The sequence below is a fragment of the Hylobates moloch genome, unplaced genomic scaffold (assembly GCF_009828535.3).
Source record: "Hylobates moloch isolate HMO894 unplaced genomic scaffold, HMol_V3 SCAFFOLD_8, whole genome shotgun sequence".
Lineage (NCBI taxonomy): Eukaryota > Metazoa > Chordata > Mammalia > Primates > Hylobatidae > Hylobates > Hylobates moloch.
The window spans coordinates 79,409,506-79,429,335 of record NW_026652283.1 but is presented as its reverse complement, the minus strand read 5'-3'; the positions used below and the strand labels follow the sequence as shown (position 1 = coordinate 79,429,335).

Here is a 19,830-nt window from a genome sequence, read left to right as displayed (position 1 = left end):
TGAGGCAGGAGAATTGCTTGAACCCGGAGGTTGCAGTGGGCTGAGATCGTGCCTTTGCACTCCAGCCTGGGCGACAGAGCGAGACTCCATCTTTTTTTAAAAAAAAAAAAAGAAGGCCGGCTCATCCCAACATTTTGGAAGGCCGAGGCGGGCGGATCACGAGGTCAGGAGATCGAGACCATGGTGAAACCCTGTCTCTATTAAAAATACAGAAAATTAGCCGGGCGTGGTGGCGGGCACCTGTAGTCGCAGATACTCTGGAGGCTGAGGCAGGAGAATGGCATGAACCTGGGAGGCGGAGCTTGCAGTGAGCTGAGATCGCGCCACTGCACTCCAGCCTGGGTGACAGAGCGAGACTCCGTATCAAAAAAAAAAAAGAAAGAAAAAAAAGACCTTCAAAATTATTGCTGCTGATGTGGTCCCTCATAAACCAAGCAGTGGGAAACTAGTTTAGCTTTTAGTTCACGTTCTAAAGTACTAATTTTTGTGGTTTATTTTGTACAGGTACTGCTATAACCAGAATTTGGTAGAAAAAGGATCTACTTGTTGGGGCCCTCTTGATAAAAAGAGATGTGGGGGGATTCTCGACCTGCTAACAGAACTGGACCTTTTCGGTAAGTTCTCAAATTTGAATATTGAAATTGCCAGTATTTTAATTATAAATGTGTAACATTTTGGCCTACTATAAATGAAGATATTTTCTCTGTGGAGAAATAGTTTCTGATTTTTTAAAAATAGAAACTCGGCTGGGCATGGTGGCTCACGCCTGTAATCCCAGCACTTTGGGAGGCTGAGGCGGGCAGATCACGAGGTCAGGAGATCGAGACCATCCTGGCTATCACGGTGAAACCCCGTCTCTACTAAAAAATACAAATAAAATCAGCCAGGCGTGGTGGTGGGCGCCTGTAGTCCTAGCTACTCGGGAGGCTGAAGCAGGAGAATGATGTGAACTTGGGAGGCGGAGCTTGCAGTGAGCCGAGATCGCGTCACTGCACTCCAGCCTGGGCGACAGAGGAAGACTCCGTGTCAAAAAAAAAAAAGAAAAATAGAAACTCAATTTGGAAAATAATTTCGAAAATGACTGTGAGACTGAATACCCAGCATGCCAAATGTTTTGTCACATAGCATTTTATTTGTTTGTTTTTTGAGACAGTCTCGCTCTATCTCCCAGGCTGGAATGCAGTGGTGCGATCTTGACTTACTGCAAAGTCTGCCTCCTGTGTTCAAGTGATTCTCCTGCCTCAGGCTTCTGAGTAGCTGGGATTACAGGCGCGTGCCACTATGCCTAGCTAATTTCATTACTTTAATATTAAAAAATACCCAAATATTTTATTTCTTTTTGTCTCTTAGCAAAGGAATACATATTTGGCTAGTAAGGAAAGCTAGCAAAATGTACATAAATGTTTATAAAGGTTGTATTGAGTTCACTAATTTATGTCTAGAATTCAGAGCTGTGCCTTGTCTGTGGCATGTTGATGCAGTTTGCTAAGCCACCTCTCAATTTTAGGGGTTACTTGGTACCAAGAAGAGTGGGGAAAGTGATAGCATTTAGTGGTAAATAGATTGTATTTTAAATTTTTAGGGAATTAATTTTTTTATAGCTAGTATAATACACACTGTATTTTAACTAGTATTTAAACATTTTTCATCTCGTGTTTACAATTAATGAGATGCTATACGAATGTGACTTTTTTGGTTTTACTTGGTACATGGCAAAGAAATCTGACCTTTAAATGTATGCATTCATAAGTATTGTTGCTCCAGTTGAAACTTCTATTACTAGTACATTTTCTTTTTTTTTCCTTTTTTCAAAATGGAGTCTCACTCTGTTGCCCATGCTGGAGTGCAGGGGTATGATCTCAGCTCACTGCAGCCTCTGCCTCCCGGGTTCAAGTGATTGTCCTGCCTTAGCCTCCCGAGTAGCTGGGACTACAGGTGTATGCCACCATGCCTGGCTAATTATTGTACTTTTTTTTAGTAGAGATGGCGTTTCACCACCATGTTGGCCAGGCTGATCTCAAACTCCTGACCTCAAGTGATCCACCTACCTCAGCCTCCCAAAGTGCTGGGACTATAAGTGTGAGCCACCGCACCTGCCACTAGTAAATTTTCATTTGGTTTGGCAATCTGCAAGATTTTATTACTTAAATGCCACAGATGTTCTCATTCATTGTTCTGAAGCTTGGAGTTCCAATGAAAAATTTAGGTAGAGAACTGAGTTTAGAAAATCCATATAATGTTTAGTAAAACTAGTATTTCATAAATGCTGAATGACAGAGATTGGTCTTTAAATTAAAACAACTGTGTGATGTTGGGTATTTTTTTTTATTTCAAAATACTAAGGATTAGACCAGTGGTCAGCAAACTACAGCCGATAGCCTGTTTTCGTAAATAAAGTTTTATTGGAAAACAGCCACTGTTACTTGTTTGCAGATTGTGTATGGCTGCTTTCATGCTATGATGGCAGAGTTGAATAATTGTAACAGAGTTTGTATAACCCACAAAATCTGATATATTTACGAACTGGCTTTTCATGGAAAAAGTTTCCTGACCTCTCGTCTAGATCAATGGGGTTGTATGTTAACATTTAAAAATATTTAGGTTGTAATCTATCCTGTTATTACTTATATTTATGGGTAACTATTTTGTAAGTAAGCCTATTTCTTATAGAATTAACGTGGTTTAGGTAAGCATTCAGAAATGTTAGGTAAATTTAGCTCTATTGTCTAACTTTTTTCAAATTTAGAACATTTGTCTCTTTGACTCGTTTAAACTTATTTAAAATTATATCTTCCCACCTTAATTTTAGTTTAAATGTAAGTCATTATATGCTGTTTTTTAAGATCTTTGACCAGGAGGGAGACATAGTTTTTGGGAACGAATTTGAACCAAAAAAGATGTAGGAAAATGATTTTGTTACATTTCCTTTGAACTTTTCTTTTAAAATTTGTTTTTATTTGGTTGAAAATAATTTTCATAAGTACTGATATTTTATATTAGTAGAATGGTTTCTTGATTAGTCTGTGTAAAATACAAATTTAAGAACCCTGCTACAGTAAGTTACTCTAAATCTATTTGATCTTAATTTAGAAGAATAAGATAATCCTTAGGCCGTGTTGGCTGTGTTCTGGTCAGAAAACATGTAGATTTCATACCTCAGCCCTCATCCCATGAGTGTCTGATGAAGCTTAAATCTTCCTGCAAGAAAGACTTGAAAGATTTTAAACATGGGAGACACTATATTTAGTGGTAACATCTTAATTTTAGTGTTAAATTGTATTGCTTAAGAAGAACATCTAGGCCGGGCATGGTGGCTCACGCCTGTAATCCCAGCACTTTGGGAGGCCGAGGCAGGTGGATCACGAGGTCAGGAGATCAAGACCATCCTGGCTAACATGGTGAAACTCCGCCTCTACAAAAAAATACAAAAAAATTAGCTGGGCGTGGTGGCGGGCGCCTGTAGTCCCAGCCACTCGGGAAGCTGAGGCAGGAGGATGGCGTGAACCTGGGAGGCAGAGCTTGCAGTGAGCCAAGATCGCGCCACTGCACTCCAGCCTGGGCGACAGAGCGAGACTCCATCTCAAAAAAAAAAAAAAGAAGGACGTCTAAACTTGCTCCGCTTATGATGAACCACATAGACATAACTAGTCTTAATGGGGGTCAGTGGAAGTCATCATTTTCTGAAAATTCATTAAATGTACATCATTCCAGTGTTTAGGTTAATGTTGTTAAATTCCTATTACTTTAAGAAAGAGTTGGCCAGGCATGGTGGCTCACGCCTGTAACCCTAACCTTGGGGAGACCGAGACGGGTGGCTCACCTGAGGTCAAGAGTTCAAGACCAGCCTGGGCAGCATGATAAAACCCCATCTCTACTAAAAATATAAAAATTAGCTGGGCACGGTGGCGTATGCCTGTAATCCCACCTACTCTGGAGGCTGAGGCACGAGAATTGCTTGAACCCAGGAGGCGGAGGCTGCAGTGAACCGAGATCGTGCCATTGCACTCCAGCCTGGTCAACAGAGCGAGACTCCGTCTCAAAAAAAAAGAAAAAGAGAAAGAAAGGGTTTGGCATTGCAACTATTTCTCTTGAACTGAGTGACCCAGAATCAGTTGTCCTTTGAATTTTACTATAGTAGCGCAGTCTGAGCTCAGAAGGACCTTATGACAGACCCTGTATGTTCTGGGAGGCAAGAATCGAGTTGGTATTAATATCTTAATGCTTTTGTTTTACTGCTGAATAACAGATGACCCTTCATGTCTTTTCATGTTTTCCTTTTTCATGTCTCCCTACCTAGGATCCTAGGTGCCTAATTGCCTACTTAAACTAGTTTAGGGAATCTTGGACTGAAGCCAAAACATGTAAAATGCCCTGGAGGTTAGGCAAAGGGAAGAAATTGGGTAGTATGAAAGATTAGGTCACATCTTGTTTATCTCTTGAGTTCTATAAATTGAGAATGTAAATTTAATACTATGTCTATTTTTAAAATGTGTTTTATTGCTATGAAAAAGTAGCATGAGACATTGGAATATGGAATATCAGCTTCTTCATTTGGGTCATGGGGATCATGCTTGAAGGCCTAATGCTCTCTCTAGGTCCATCTCAGCATTAAGACCCTGGATGCTGTTGCATGGCTTAGATGACTTACCCATGCTTTGTGGCATGATCCATACTACCTTCTACCTTCTATGATACCCTTGGGTAGTTATAATAGGAGCCAGGTTAGAGTGCTTCTTGGTGGAGCCACTGTAGAACTGGGATTTAGATACAGCCAGGGCTGATGTTCAGCTGGTGAACACTGGCGTGCTTGTTCCTACTGGTGATTTACAACCAGTGTTTCTTCCTTTTGGGCCTGCATCCATTTTGATTGGGTGGTGTCCATGCTGTATCTGTAATAAAATATTTTTGAGTGTTACCGCTGGATGCAGCAGTGAAAAAGATACCTCCTGAAACTTACTGTAAGAAATTTACAGTGCATTGATTTTTCTGATATATAGGAATCGTCATGTTGATCTTGGAATTCTTAAGTTCCCTGGCTGTAGGAAATGGAAATTTTTGTAGCATGTCACCATTCTTAGCTTATTTGGTATTGCGGATTTTCCCTGTTGCAGGACTGGGTGAAAGCTTTTTCTGCAGCAGTCATGTTGAAAACCTTGTGTTGACTTTCCTCGTGTTCTGAAATGGGAGCATAAAAGTTTACTCCGCCACTTCGTCTTAAAATAGCAAAACTTTGCTGTTTTCTGCAGATCTAGGACCTTGTTACAGAACTCTGCCAAAAAAAAAAATGTTTACAGAAGAATGTGCTGTGATTAGAGAAGAATATGCTGGTGTGTAGATTTCAAACTCTCTGGACAATATGAATAACACTGTCTTTGTTTCTACAGTGGGAGCCAAGAAGAAAGGTTTGCTCCCGGGTGGAACAGGGATTATCCTCCTCCTCCCCTTAAGAGTCATGCTCAAGAGAGACACTCTGGCAACTTTCCTGGCAGAGATTCACTTCCCTTTGATTTCCAGGGGCATTCGGGGCCTCCTTTTGCAAACGTAGAGGAGCATTCTTTCAGCTATGGAGCTAGAGACGGACCGCATGGTGACTATCGAGGAGGGGAGGGACCTGGACATGATTTCAGGGGGGGAGATTTTTCGTCTTCTGATTTCCAGAGCAGAGATTCATCACAGTTGGACTTCAGGGGTAGGGACATACATTCTGGGGATTTTCGGGATAGAGAAGGACCACCTATGGACTATAGGGGTGGAGATGGTACTTCTATGGATTATAGAGGTAGGGAGGCACCTCATATGAACTACAGAGACAGGGATGCTCATGCCGTTGACTTCAGAGGTAGGGATGCTCCTCCATCTGACTTCAGGGGCCGGGGCACTTATGATTTAGATTTTAGAGGCCGGGATGGATCCCATGCAGATTTTAGGGGAAGGGATTTATCAGATTTGGATTTTAGGGCCAGAGAACAGTCCCGTTCTGATTTTAGGAATAGAGATGTATCTGATTTGGACTTTAGAGAGAAAGACGGAACACAAGTAGACTTTAGAGGCCGAGGTTCAGGTACTACTGATCTAGACTTTAGGGACAGGGATACGCCCCATTCAGATTTCAGAGGTAGACACCGGTCTAGGACTGATCAGGATTTTAGGGGCAGAGAGATGGGATCTTGTATGGAATTTAAAGATAGGGAGATGCCCCCTGTGGATCCAAATATTTTGGATTACATTCAGCCCTCTACACAAGATAGAGAACATTCTGGTATGAATGTGAACAGGAGAGAAGAATCCACACATGACCATACGATAGAAAGGCCTGCTTTTGGCATTCAGAAGGGAGAATTTGAGCATTCAGAAACAAGAGAAGGAGAAACACAAGGTGTAGCCTTTGAACATGAGTCTCCAGCAGACTTTCAGAACAGCCAAAGTCCAGTTCAAGACCAAGATAAGTCACAGCTTTCTGGAGGTGAACAGCAGAATTCAGATGCTGGTCTGTTTAAAGAAGAAGGCGGTCTGGACTTTCTTGGGCGGCAAGACACCGATTACAGAAGCATGGAGTACCGTGATGTGGATCATAGGCTGCCAGGAAGCCAGATGTTTGGCTATGGCCAGAGCAAGTCTTTTCCAGAGGGCAAAACTGCCCGAGATGCCCAACGGGACCTTCAGGTATGTTGATGGGGTGGATCGCCTTTTGTTTTTGTTTTTTTTTTTTTTTGAGATGGAGTCTCGCTCTGTCGCCTAGGCTGGAGTGCACTGGTGCAATCTCTGCTCACTGCAAGCTCCGCCTCCCGGGTTCACACCATTCTCCTGCCTCAGCCTCCCGAGTAGCTGGGACTACAGGCGCCTGCCACCACGCCTGGTGTGAGCCACCGCGCCCGGCCTGCTTTTTTTTTTTTTTTTTAAATAAGACTTTTGTGAAGGATGAAATTTATTTATTTATTTTATTTATTTTTGAGACTGAGTATTGCTCTGTCACCCAGGCTGAGTGCAGTGACATAATCTCAGCTCACTGCAACCTCCGCCTCCCAGGTTCAAGCAATTTTCCTGCCTCAACCTCCGGAGTAGCAGGGATTACAGGCACGTGCCACCATGCCCGGTTAATTTTTGTATTTTTAGTGCAGATGGGGTTTCACCATGTTGGCCAGGCTGGTCTCGAACTCCTGACCTCGTGATCTGCCCACCTCGGCCTCCCAAAGTGCTGGAATTACAGGCATGAGCCACCGTGCCTGGCCAGTTTATTTTTTTTCATTTTATTTTTATCCTTGCATAATCATTAGAAAGCAAATTTTTTTTTTTTTTTTTTTTTTTGAGATGGAGTCTCACTCTGTTGCCCAGGCTGGAGTGCAGTGGCACAACCTTGGCTCACTGCAACCTCTGCCTCCTGGGTTCAAGTGATTTTCCTGCCTTGGCCTCCTGAGTAGCTGGGATTACAGGCACGCACCACCACACCCAGCTAATTTTTGTATTTTTAGTAGAGATGGGGTTTCACCATATTGGTCAGGCTGGTCTGGAACTCCTGACCTCGTGATTTGCCCGCCTCAGCCTCACAAAGTGCTGGGATTACAGGCATGAGCCACCGCGCCTGGCCAGAAAGCAAAATTTGTATTCAGGAGTGGAATGTAGGAATGTAAATCTCTAGAGAAAAGGCCCTCAGCTCAGATCATATATATATGTATATATTTTCTTTTATTCTTTTCTTCTTGCTTCACTTTCCGTTTGTGTATATATGTGTGTGTATATATGAAGGAACTATATGTACATATTTGAGACACGGTCTCGCTCTGTCACTCGGGCTGAAGTGCGATGGTGTAATCATGGCTCTTTGCAGCCTTGACCTTCCAGGCTCAAGCGATCCTCCCACCTCAGCCTCCTGAGTAGCTGGAACTACAGATGTGCACCAGCCACTACGCCTGGCTAGTTTTTTTTTTTTCCTTTGAGAATGAGTCTTGCTCTGTCGCTCAGGCTGGAGTGCAGTGGTGCAATTTCAGCTCACTGCAACCTCTACCTCCCGGGTTCAAGGAGTTCCCCCGCCTCAGCCTTCCAGGAAGCTGGGACTACAGGTATATTTCACCATGCCTAGTTAGTTTTTGTTTTTGTTTTTTTTTCTTTTTTGAGATGGAGTCTCTCCCTGTTGCCTAGGCTGGAGTGCAGTGGCACAATCTTGGCTCACAGCAACCTCCGCCTCCCGTGTTCAAGCAGACTTCCTGCCTCAGCCTCCTGAGTAGCTGGGACTGTAGTTGTGCACCACCAAATCCGACTAATTTTTGTATTTTTTATAGAGATGAAGTTTAGGCATGTTACCTAGGCTGGGCTGGAACCCCTGATCTCAAATGATCCACCCTTCTCAGCTTCCCAAAGAGCTGGGATTATAGGCATGCACCACCATGCCTGGCCAGCAATTTTTGTATTTTTTTGTAGACACAAGGTTGCAACATATTGCCCAGGCTGGTTTCAAATTCCTGGGTTCAAGCAGTCCCCCCACCTTAGCTTCCCAAAGTGCTGGGATTACAGCAGTGAGCCACTGCCTCTACCCTTTTGATGTGTGTTTATTCATTATTTTGTTTTATGATACTGATTTACATGACTTGGGATAATTTAGTTTGAAAGTATATGTCTTTGGGAGTTGACTCTTGCAACTCTCGCTTAGTTAGACCTGTGATTGTTTAGGGATCATTTTCTTATTTAAATTCATTGAGAGAATACTTAGGAGTCTCCCTAGTTGTGAGGAACTGATATTAATGTTGCAACTATCCTCTTGCAGCTAATGTAATTAACTTAAATGTTAAACTTCTTGAATATATGATTTAAGCAAGGAGGGTTATATTTGTAATTTTACAATGAAGGTATTCTCTTTTAAAGTAGATTTGGCCGGGTACAGTGGCCTATGCTTATAATTTCAGCACTTTAGGAGGCTGAGGTGGGAGGATCACTTGAGGCCAGGAGCTTGAGACCAGTGTGGTGCAACCTCAGGAGAGAACGTGAGGGGGGCGGAAAGAAAAATAAGGCCAGGCACAGTGGCTCACACCTGTAATCCCAACATTTTGGGAGGCAAAGGTGGGCAGATCATTTGAGGTCAGGATTTCAAGACCAGCCTGGTCAACATGGTGAAACCCCATCTCTACTAAAAATAACAAAAATTAGGCCAGGCGTGGTGGCTCACACCTGGAATCCCAACACTTTGGGAAGCTGAGGCAGGCGGATCATTTGAGGTCATGAGTTTGAGACCAGCCTGACCAACACAAAGAAACCCCATCTCTACTAAAAATACAAAATTAGCTGGGTGTAGTGGCACATGCGTGTAATCCCAGCTACTCGGGAGGCTGAGGCAGGAGAATCCCCTGAACCTGGGAGGCAGAAGTTGCGGGGAGGCAGAGGTTGCACTATTACACTCCAGTCTGGGCAACAAGAGCGAAACTCCATCTGAAAAAAAAAAAAAAAAACCGAAAACCAAAACTAGCCAGGTGTGGAGGTGGGCGCCTGTAATCCCAACTATTTGGGAGGCTGAGACAGGAGAATTGCTTGAACCTGGGGGGCAGAGGCTGCAGTGAGCTGAGATTGTGCCACTGCACTCCAGCCTGGGCGACAGAGCAACACTCTGTCTCCAAAAAAAAAAAAAAAAAGACATTATCTAGTCGTCATCTCTCACCAGAGGTATGAAGTACTGCTAGTTTACAGCCCATTCTCCAGCTCTCAGACCGGGAAATTTTTCTTTTCTTTTTTTTTTTTTTTGAGACATGGGTCTCGCTCTGTCACCCAGGCTGGAGTGCAGTGGCACAATCTTGGCTCACCGAAACCCCTGCTTTCCAGGTTCAAGCGATTCTTCCGCCTCAGCCTTCTGAGTAGCTGGGACCACAGGTGTATACAGTACAGTCGGCTAAGTTTTATATTTTTAGTAGAGACAGGGTTTCACCATGTTGGCCAGGCTGAGAAAATTACAGTTTTGAGACTATGTTAGTGTGTCTTTCTGGTTATTAAAGTCTTACTCAGTCTTGTCTCGTAATGTTTTGCTTTACTTTCAAGACTCTTTCAGTGAGCCTTGATCTTAGCACATTTACATTCTTATGATTTGAAGTCACATTCTGGCACTCAGAACAATAGAGAAAATTGTAATTTTTTGTATCTTCACATGATATGTCATTATCATTTTTGATCCTGAGTAGCTAAATTTCATGTTGATTTGTGTTTTGTACAGTAAAGTATATTTATTTGTGAAATAATTTTTCATTCTCAATTTAAGGATCAAGATTATAGGACCGGCCCAAGTGAGGAGAAACCCAGCAGGCTTATTCGATTAAGTGGGGTGCCTGAAAATGCCACAAAAGAAGAGGTAAGGCATGTCTTCTGTTTCTCTGTGTCAATTAAAAATTAAAAAACCTTTTAATTTGAAAAATTATAGATTCACAAGAAGGTACAAAGAAATGCACAGAGAAGTCTTGTGTATTTTTTTCCCATCCTCCCTCAGTGTTAATATTTTGCACAACTGTGGTATAGTATCTAAACCAGGAAATTGACCCTGGTATAATACATAAAGTTTATTCAGATTTCACCATTTATACATGCACTCACTGAGGTGAGGTTAAAAAAATTTATGACAAATGATTGCTCTCTTTAGACCTGATCACATCCTTTAGAGCATATTATTTCTGGAGTACGTACATAAGGATGCAGTTTATTTACAATAGTAAAAACTAGAAACTGCTTAACTGCCCTATATCAAAGGATTGGCTGACTAAATTAAGTCTGAGTTTATGGCAGTGCTCGCTCTGCCAGGCATTGTGTGATACTTACAAGCATTAGTTCATTTAATTATCACATATTTAATATAATCACTCGAAATATTAAGCATTACTGTATGCCAGGCATTGTTCTAGATACTGAGTGACACAGCAGTGTATATTATAAAGTCACTGCCTTCATGGATAATGAAAAGGCAAGCAAAAGGATTACACAATTTTAGTCAGCGAATAAATACTCTGAAGAAAACTAAAGTACAGGCCGGGCATGGTAGCTCGGCCTGTAGCTCGGAGACAGAGTCTTGCTCTGTCGCCCAGGCTGGAGTGTGTGGCGCGCACTGCAACCTCCGCCTCCCCAGTTCAAGCAGCTCTCCTGCCGCAGCCTCCTGAGTAGCTGGGACTACAGGCACACACCACCACGCCCAGCTAATTTTTGTACTTTTAGTAGAGACGGAGTTTCGCCATATTGGTCAGGCTGGTCTTGAACTCCTGACCTCAGGTTATCTCCCTGCCTCTAGCTCCCAAAGTAGCATGCATGCCTGCGATTACAGGCATGAGCCACCATGCCCAGCCCATTTTTAATTTTTTTGAGGCAGCGTCTCACTTTGTTGTCCAGGCTGGAGTGCAGTGGCACAATCACGGCTCACTGCAGCTTCTACCTCTTGGGCTCAATTGATTATACCACCTCAGCCTCCTGAGTAGCTGGGACCACAGGCATGCATGCTAATGGGGCTGTTTTTTGTATTGTGTAGTTAGGGAGACATCACTGAGGAAGAGGCATTCGAGCCCAGGCCTGAATGCCATGAGAGAGCAGTTCATTTGAATATGGGGAAATGAACTGCCCAGGCAGTTCATGCTGAGGAAATGCTGTGGCCCTGGACTGTAATGACCAGTACATCATTTTATGTTTAACACATGAGAAACTGGACACCAAAAGGTTACACAGCAAGTGAGCGGAGAGCTTGGAATGCACGCAGTATGATTTCACAGCTTGAGCCTTTGAAGGTTATGCTCTTCTGCTTTTCTTTTTCTTTTTTTTTTTTTTTGAGACAGAGTCTCACTCTGTCACCCAGGCTGGAGTGCAGTGGCGCGATCTCAGCTCACCGCAACCTCTGCCACCAGGGTTCAAGCGATTCTCCTGCCACAGCCTCCCAAGTAGCTGGGATTACAAGTACCTGCCACTGCACCCGGCGGATTTTTGTATTTTTAGTAGAGATGGGGTTTCACCATCTTGGTCAGGCTGATCTTGAACTCCTGACCTCAAGTGATCCACCCGCCTCGGCCTCTCAAAGTGCTGAGATTACAGGCATGAGCCACCGCACCCAGCATTTTGTTTGTTTGTTTGTTTGTTTTTGAGACAGAGTCTTGCTCTGTTGCCCAGGCTGGAGTGCAGTGGCACAATCTTGGGTCACTGCAACCTCCGCCTCTCGGGTTCAAACGGTTCTCCTGCCTCGGCCTCCTGAGTAGCTGGGACTACAGGCATGTGCCACCACGCCTGGCTAATTTTTTGTATTTTTAGTAGAGATGGGGTTTCACCATGTTAGCCAGGATGGTGTTGATCCCCTGACGTCATGATCCGCCTGCCTCGGCCTCCCAAAGTGCTGGGATTACAGATGTGAGCCACTGCTTCTGGCCCTGCTTTTCCTATATACCTGATAATTTAAAAATATTTATTTATTTATTTTTGAGACAGGGTACTCCAGACTGGAGTGCAGTGGCCCAATGAAGGCTCGCTACAGCCTCAAACTCCTGGACTCAAACTATCCTCCCGAGTCGCTGGGATTATAGGTGTGAGCCACTACTCCTGGCTAATTTTTTTTTTTTTTTTTGAGACGGAGTCTCACTCTGTTGCCCAGGCTGGAGTGCAGTGGTGCAATCTCAGCTCACTGCAAGCTCCGCCTCCTGGGTTCACGCCATTCTCCTGCCTCAGCCTCCCAAGTAGCTGAGACTACAGGTGCCCGCCATCACGCCTGGCTAATTTTTTGTATTTTTTAGTAGAGACGGGGTTTCACCGTGTTAGCCAGGATGGTCTTGATTTCCTGACCTTGTGATCTGCCCACCTCGGCCTCCCAAAGTGCTGGGATTACAGGCGTGAGCCACTGTGTCTGGCCAATTTTTTTTTTTTTTTTTTAAAGATAGAGTCTCGCTCTGTTGCCCAGGCTGGAGTGCAGTGTCATGATCTCGGCTCACTGCAGCCTCAGCCTTCCAGGTTCAAGTGATTCTCCTGCCTCAGCCTTCCGAGTAGCTGGGATTACAGGCGTGTGCCACCACATCCAGCTAATTTTTGTATTTTTAGTAGAAGTTGGGTTTCACCATGTTAGCCAGCCTGGTCTCGAACTCCTGACCTCAGGTTATCCACCCGCCTTGGATTCCCAAAGTGCTGGGATTACATGTGTGAGCCAGCACGCCCGGCTTCTCCTGGCTAATTAAGAATTTTTTTTTTTTTTTTTTAGAGATAGGGTCTCACTATGTTGCCCAGGCTTGTCCCAAACGTGGCTTTAAGCGATCCTCCCACCTTGGCCTTCCAAAGTGCTGGGATTATAGGCATGAGCCACTGCATCCCGCCAATTTTTGAATAATTATGTTCTACTCATTCAATATGTGAATGCCTTGAGTGTTCATAGTCTAAGTTTGCTTTTACAAAGTAATCATGGCTTTAAATTATGTATGATAAAAAACCGTTAGGGAAAATCTGATATTCATTGTTTGATTATGATTTGTATCATTAGTGTAAATGCCATATTTTTGCAGATTCTTAATGCTTTTCGGACTCCTGATGGCATGCTTGTAAAGAACTTGCAGTTGAAGGAGTATAACACAGGTGAGTTTCTTGACTTGCATATGGCCTTGGGTTAGGAAGGGTCTTTATCAGATCTCTGCATCATGTGCTACTTAAAATTTGTTTTAAGAAACCACAATTAAAATTTCCAGAAGCCTCCTGTTGGTGCCTCCAAATAACAACCAGCTTTAGTCTTAGCTGTGGTTCTTTGTGGATGTTTGTCCACACATGGGTGATGAGGATGCATGTTCCAGTTCTTCTGAATGCCTGTGATATATAAAGTGAGTGTCACAGCAATTGCCTTGAATATATTTTATATAATTATTAAACTTGCTATGCATTTTCTTCATGGTGGTGGAATGTTTATGCTTGAGCCTAATAGGATTTAATAAGCTTGTTGTATGTAAAATTTTATATTCATTGCTTCAGTAAAATTTATGACTTCCCAGAGAAATTGTACAAATTAGTGGTTTCTTTAATTTTCAGTTTTGCTTTGAGAATGGAGTCCTGTTACAGTTATTTTGTTGAAATCCATGAATAGATCCAGAAGAGCTTTCCCTTTGACATCTGTTCTGTGGTCTGAATGGTAGATTAAACTTTTCAGAGTATCCTCCTAGTTGTATTTCACAGCACCAATTTCAGTCATTTCCTTTAAATCTTACTACAGTAAATGTAGGCAAAGGTGAAATGCCAAGAACTCAAGGGTTTTGACCAATATTTTTAGAACTATGTATAATAATGTTTATTTATTTAAAAATAAAGGTAATCTTTAGGTGACCTATTTTGCAGAATTTTAAATGGAAGAGAATAGAGCATGAGTCTTCACAGAACTTAGAATTTCAGTAATTCAGTTAAAGACATCTTCAAGTAAGAACATGTCATATTTTGAGGATATAATTCACTATTAGCAGTTTATCATGGGATAAAAATTTTGCATTAACTAGATAACTTCTTCAGAATGCTTCTGCAGAGGAAAATTATCCACAAAATAAATTTTGGTGCTTGAAAGAATATGATGTTAAGTCCAGAAATAATTTGTTCTATAATTTGAGAACAAGCTCAGAAGTATTATTTCTCAGACAGCCAGTTATTTATTTGTTTTAAAAACATCAACCCTGAATTTGTGGAAGCAGGAGTAAGAGTAGATATATTATTATTCTTGGTATCTCACTTTTGTTGGTTATATTTATTTTTTGCATATGCCTCATACATGCTTTCTTTGGGAACTCAAGGTAGAATTTACAGGCTGGAGATGCTTTTTAACTCTCAGGATAATAACCTCAGTCTTGTTTCATGAACTGTGCTTTCATTAAGTATTGATATGTTTAGAAAAGGAGATGTCTTAATATTTAAATAGCAGTTCAAACTCCAGTTTCTTTAGTATTCATTGACTTTCTAATTGTCAAATTTGTCAGCACAGTAAAAATTACATTAACATATAGGGTCTAGAGAGGAAGTTCTTAAATTTGCTGATTGTGGTAGCTATTAGAATTGTCAGACTGAAGACAATGATACACATGGGAAATCATTCGGGGCAGTGCTTAAAAATAAAACGAAAAATACCTTTCAGCAAATACAATCTTTTCTTGGCATTCTATTAAGTTGTGTTTTTTGTTTGTTTTTGTTTTTTAGTGAAAGGATTGGATTACTAGTTTCATGTTATCTATATTACATCTCTGATAAATAGGATGAACTTTTGACAATATCAGCCAGATCATGTTACTCCCATGTCTAAAACCCTCTTAGGGCCTTCGTCTTCACTTGGAAGAAATTCCCAACTTCTTGTTTTGTCTTACAAACCCATGCATGAGCTGACCCTTGGCTGTTTGATCTCATTCAGTACTGCTCTCTACCTACCCTATTTTGCTGTAGCCACACTGAGCTTTTCTCTTGTCTTTGACCAATACAAACTTCTTTTTGTGTCAGGGTCTTTGCACTGCTCTTCCGTCTGATCTTCACTTGTCTTCTGGGGTTTAGTTCTTGGCTTCAGTTTCACATCTCTGAGGCCTTGTGTCACCCTCAAATCTAAAATCATCGGGTAGTTGTTTTCCATCATATCCTTGTTTGGATCTATCACTGATTGGATATTTCTATCACTGGTATTTTTCAGTTGGATCTATCACTGATCACTGATTGGATTGAACCTGTCAGTGGTATTGGATCTATCACTGATATTTTTCTCAGTGGATTTGTTTATCTTATTTCTCTCACTAGAGAGGAATGTCAGCAGGAGCCTTATTCCTTCTTGTTTCCACCAGTGCTTGACACTCAGTAGGTTCCCTATATGCATGGAATAGATTATTATTATTTATGGTGTATGTGAAGAGCAGCTGTGATTTCCCCTCAGGTGAGGAGCATTAAAGGGTAGTGTAGGTTTCACAGCAGTGCAGCTTAGGTCTTACATATCTGCTGAAGAATATGTCTTGGAACAATCAAATGTTCTGGAACTATAATGTTTACTGTTAAAAGATCATATGTGGTAGTCAGGCATGGTGTTGCACACCTGTAGTCCTAGCTACTTGGGAGTCTGAGACGGGAGAATTTCTTGAGCCCGAGAATTTGAGATCAGCCTGGGCAACATAGCAAGACCTTGTCTCTTAAAAAGAAAAAGAAAAAAAAATATGTGAATCTTAGTAGTAACAGTGACTTAAAGAAAGGGTCTTACTCTGTTGCCCAGGTTGGAGTGCATTGGTACGATCATAGCTTACTGTAACCTCAAACCCCTGGGCTGAAGTGATCCTTCTGTCTCAACCTCCAGAGTATTTGGGACTACACGTGCGTACCACCATGCCAGGCTAATTTTTAAACTTTTTGTAGAGGCGTGGTCTCACTATGTTTCCCAGGCTGGTCTCGAACTCCTGGGTTCAAGTGATTCTCCTGCCTCATCCTCCCAAAGTGCTGGGATTACAGAGGTGAACCAGTATGCACAGCCAAAAAGGTGACATTCATAGGTGAAAACTGGCAATCAATATTTTAGGCTGAGTGATGACCTGCAGAGACCATGCAGGATGGATATTGCTCATAAGAGGGGAATTGTAGAGTACGGTCTGTCCTTTTAGTTGATGTAATGGAGGGCTGATCTATAACACAGGAGAGAAGATTAACGCCTCTTCATTAACTCTAGTATTAGTGTAATTTTTGTCTCCTCTAGAGCTGTATAAGCGCAGGGTCACAATTTTATCTAGAACCTGTGAGGTTAAATGAGCTTATGAATTTTTCAAGTTATAGAAATGTAGTTTACATAGATCATATAGGAATTATATCTCCCAGGGGAATGTACTCAGACATAATACGCTGCAAAATTATTAATATTCTCACTAAGAGGAGTAAATAAAGACTAAAGTGACTCCTTATAGTGTAGGCCAGGATTTGCCTCAAAATGAGTTTGTTGAAGTTTACCAAAAAACTTGACATTTATGGAATTTTGGAATTGTAGATAAGAGATTTTGGACCTATATATGTTCTGTATATTTGAATTTTTCATTTGCTGTTTACAAATACATTATAACCCCATGAATTGTAAATTACCTTGAATTATATGATTATTTCTGGAAAAAGTACCAGGAGTAAAGTGTCTTTTGGTGACTAGACAAACTCTAGTATATACGTAAAATGGAATACTTCTCAGCAATGAAGAAGAAACTACTTATGCACCTAACAACATGGATGAATCTCAATGGCAATGTGCTGAGTGAAAGAAACTAGACTCATAAGAATATATACACTGCCATAAGGAGGAATGAAATACTGATGTATGCTACAAGTTGGATGAACCTTGAAAACATTATGAAAGAAGCCAGACACAAAAGACCAAATATTGTACAATTCAATTTATATGAAATATCTAGAGTAGGCACACCCGTAGAGACAGAAAGCAGATTGGTGGTTGCCAGGGGCTAAGGGAATGGGGAATGACTCCCTAATGGTTATGGTACTTCTTTTGGGCTGATAAAAGTATTCTGGAACTAGGTAGTAGTAATGATTGCATGACATTGTGAATGTACTTAATGCTCCTGAATTGTACAATTTAAAATGATGCATTTTATTTGATATTTGATATGTATTTGCTTCCTTTTTTTTTTTTTTTTTTGAGATGAAATCTTGGTTCCATCATGCAGGCTGGAGTGCAGTGGCACAACCTCGGCTCACTGCAACCTCCACCTCCCAGGTTGAAACGATTCTCCTTCCTCAGCCTCCCAAGTAGCTGGGATTACAGGTGTGTGCCACCACACCTGGCTAATTTTTTGTATTTTTAGTAGATATGGGGTTTCGCCATGTTGGCCAGGCTGGTCTTGAACTCCCGACCTCAGGTGATCTATCTGCCTGGGCCTCCCAAAGAGCTAGCATTACAGGCATGAGCCACTGTGCCCAGCCAGCTTACAATTTTTTAAAAAGGCTACATACTATATGTGTATGTGTGATTTCACTTACGTAACATTCTGGAGGGGACAGAATTTTAGGGATTGGAAATAGTGGTGGCCAGGGTATTGGAGGAAGAGTTAACTATAAAGCAGAAGCATGAGGGAATTTTTGGGCATAATGGAATTGTTCTGTATGTTGATTGTGGTAATGATGTATCAATGTTAAATTCCCCGAGTTGGTAACTACTGTGGTTATGTTAGAGAACATCTTTTTTCTTTTCTTTTTTTTTTTTAAACAGAGTCTCGTTTTGTCACCCAGGCTGGAGCGTAATGGCGCGATCTTGGCTTACCGTAACCTCTGCCTCCCGGGTTCAAGCAATTCTCCCTGCCTTAACCTCCTGAGTAGCTGGGATTACAGGCGCCTGCCCCCACTCCTAGCTAATTTTTGTATTTTTTTTTAGTAGCGATGGGGTTGCGCCATGTTGACCAGGCTGGTCTTGAACTCCTGACCTCAGGTGATCTGCCCGCCTCGGCCTCCCAAAGTGCTGGAATTACAGACGTGAGTCACCGTGCCCGGCTGAGAGTATCTTTATTCTTAGAAAATACATAATGAAGTTTTTAGAAGTAAAGTACTGTGATGTATGCAGCTTTCTCTCATGGTTTCGAAAATAATACTTGCTATAAATGGAGAAGGGAGGAAGAGAGTATTGATAAAGTAGATGGATCACAATGTTATTAATAGTTGAATCTGGGGCCACACGCGGTGGCTCGTGCCTGTAATCTCAGCACTTTGGGAGGCCAAGGCAGGCAGATCACTTGAGGTCAGGAGTTTGAGACCAGCCTGGCCAACATGGCGGACGAAACCTGTCTACTAAAAAATACAAAAATTAGCTGGGCGTGGTGGCGGGTACCTGTAATCCCAACTATTCGGGAGGCTAAGGCAGGAGAATCACTTGAACTCGGGAGGTGGAGGTTGCAGTGAGCCAAGATCACGCCATTGTACTCCAGCCTGGGCGACAAAGCAAGAATTCATCTAAAAAAAAAAAAAAAAGTTGAACCTGGGTAAAGCATATATGAATCTTTTCCCTGTACTATTATTATTGCAAATTTTTTGTAACTTGGAAATTATTTCCAATAAAAAGTTGAAAAACTGACAAAGCTGATTTATTTTATTTTATTTTTTATTTTTTTGAGACGGAGTCTAGCGCTGTCACCCGTGCTGGAGTGCAGTGGCGCGATCTCAGCTCACTGCAACCTCCGCCTCCTGGGTTCAAGCGATTCTCCTGCCTCAGCCATCGGAGTAGCTGTGATTATAGGCGCCTGTCACCATGCCCAGCTAATTTTTTGTATTTTTTAGTAGAGACACGGTTTCACCATGCTGGCCAGCCTGGTCTCGAACTGACCTCATGATTTGTCCACCTCGGCCTCCCAAAGTGCTGGGATTACAGGCGTGAGCCACTGCATCCGGCCTATATTTTATTTTTAAATGATCAGCAGAAACCTTGTAAGCTGAAGACTGCAGCGAATAGCTTCTGTCAACAAGTAAACTATAGAGCAGTGGTTCTCAGGGTGGATCCTGGACCATTGTCATCTCTTTACCCCCTGGGAACTTGTTGGAATCCAAATTCTTAAGCCCCATCCTAAACCTACTGAATCAGAAACTCTGGGGTGGGGCCCAGTAGTCTGTGCTTTTAAGAAGTCCTCCAGATAATTTTAATGTACCCTGAGGACCACTGGCAGTAGATAAACTGTTTAGATTCTTTATTCTAGAACTTTTGCATAGTTTAAAAGTGACTTAATAAGCAAGTGGACCTTCTGTAAGTAGACAAAGCTAATGCTTATGTGCTTTAGGAGCCAGTGCTGATCACATGCCTTGCCTACCTAATATCAATTCTCCTGCTCTGCATAGCAGAAGAAGAAGCTGGAGTAGTGTTGGTACTATCTTATGACTTTAGTTATA

General features: G+C 42.1%; 1 protein-coding gene across 10 annotated transcripts in view; it reads left to right on the top strand.

Annotated features, from left to right (window-relative positions):
• The window catches only part of RBM6 (RNA binding motif protein 6), a 140,615-nt gene that overhangs the window by 22,777 nt on the left and 98,008 nt on the right, over nt 1–19,830 (top strand). For 6 of the 10 annotated variants that reach the window (XR_009214437.1, XM_032161501.2, XM_058442232.1 and 3 more), the window contains exons 2-5: nt 505–614; nt 5,385–6,663; nt 10,235–10,324; nt 13,482–13,551. Coding sequence is in view for 7 of the 10 variants with exons in the window: in XM_032161501.2 (XP_032017392.1) it covers nt 571–614; nt 5,385–6,663; nt 10,235–10,324; nt 13,482–13,551 (1,483 nt within the window). In the remaining 3 variants the exon portion in view is untranslated. Of the gene's footprint in view, nt 1–504; nt 615–5,370; nt 6,664–10,234; nt 10,325–13,479; nt 13,552–19,830 lie in introns of those variants that run through there. The other 4 variants (XM_058442234.1, XM_058442233.1, XM_058442235.1 and 1 more) reach the window with 4 other exon arrangements.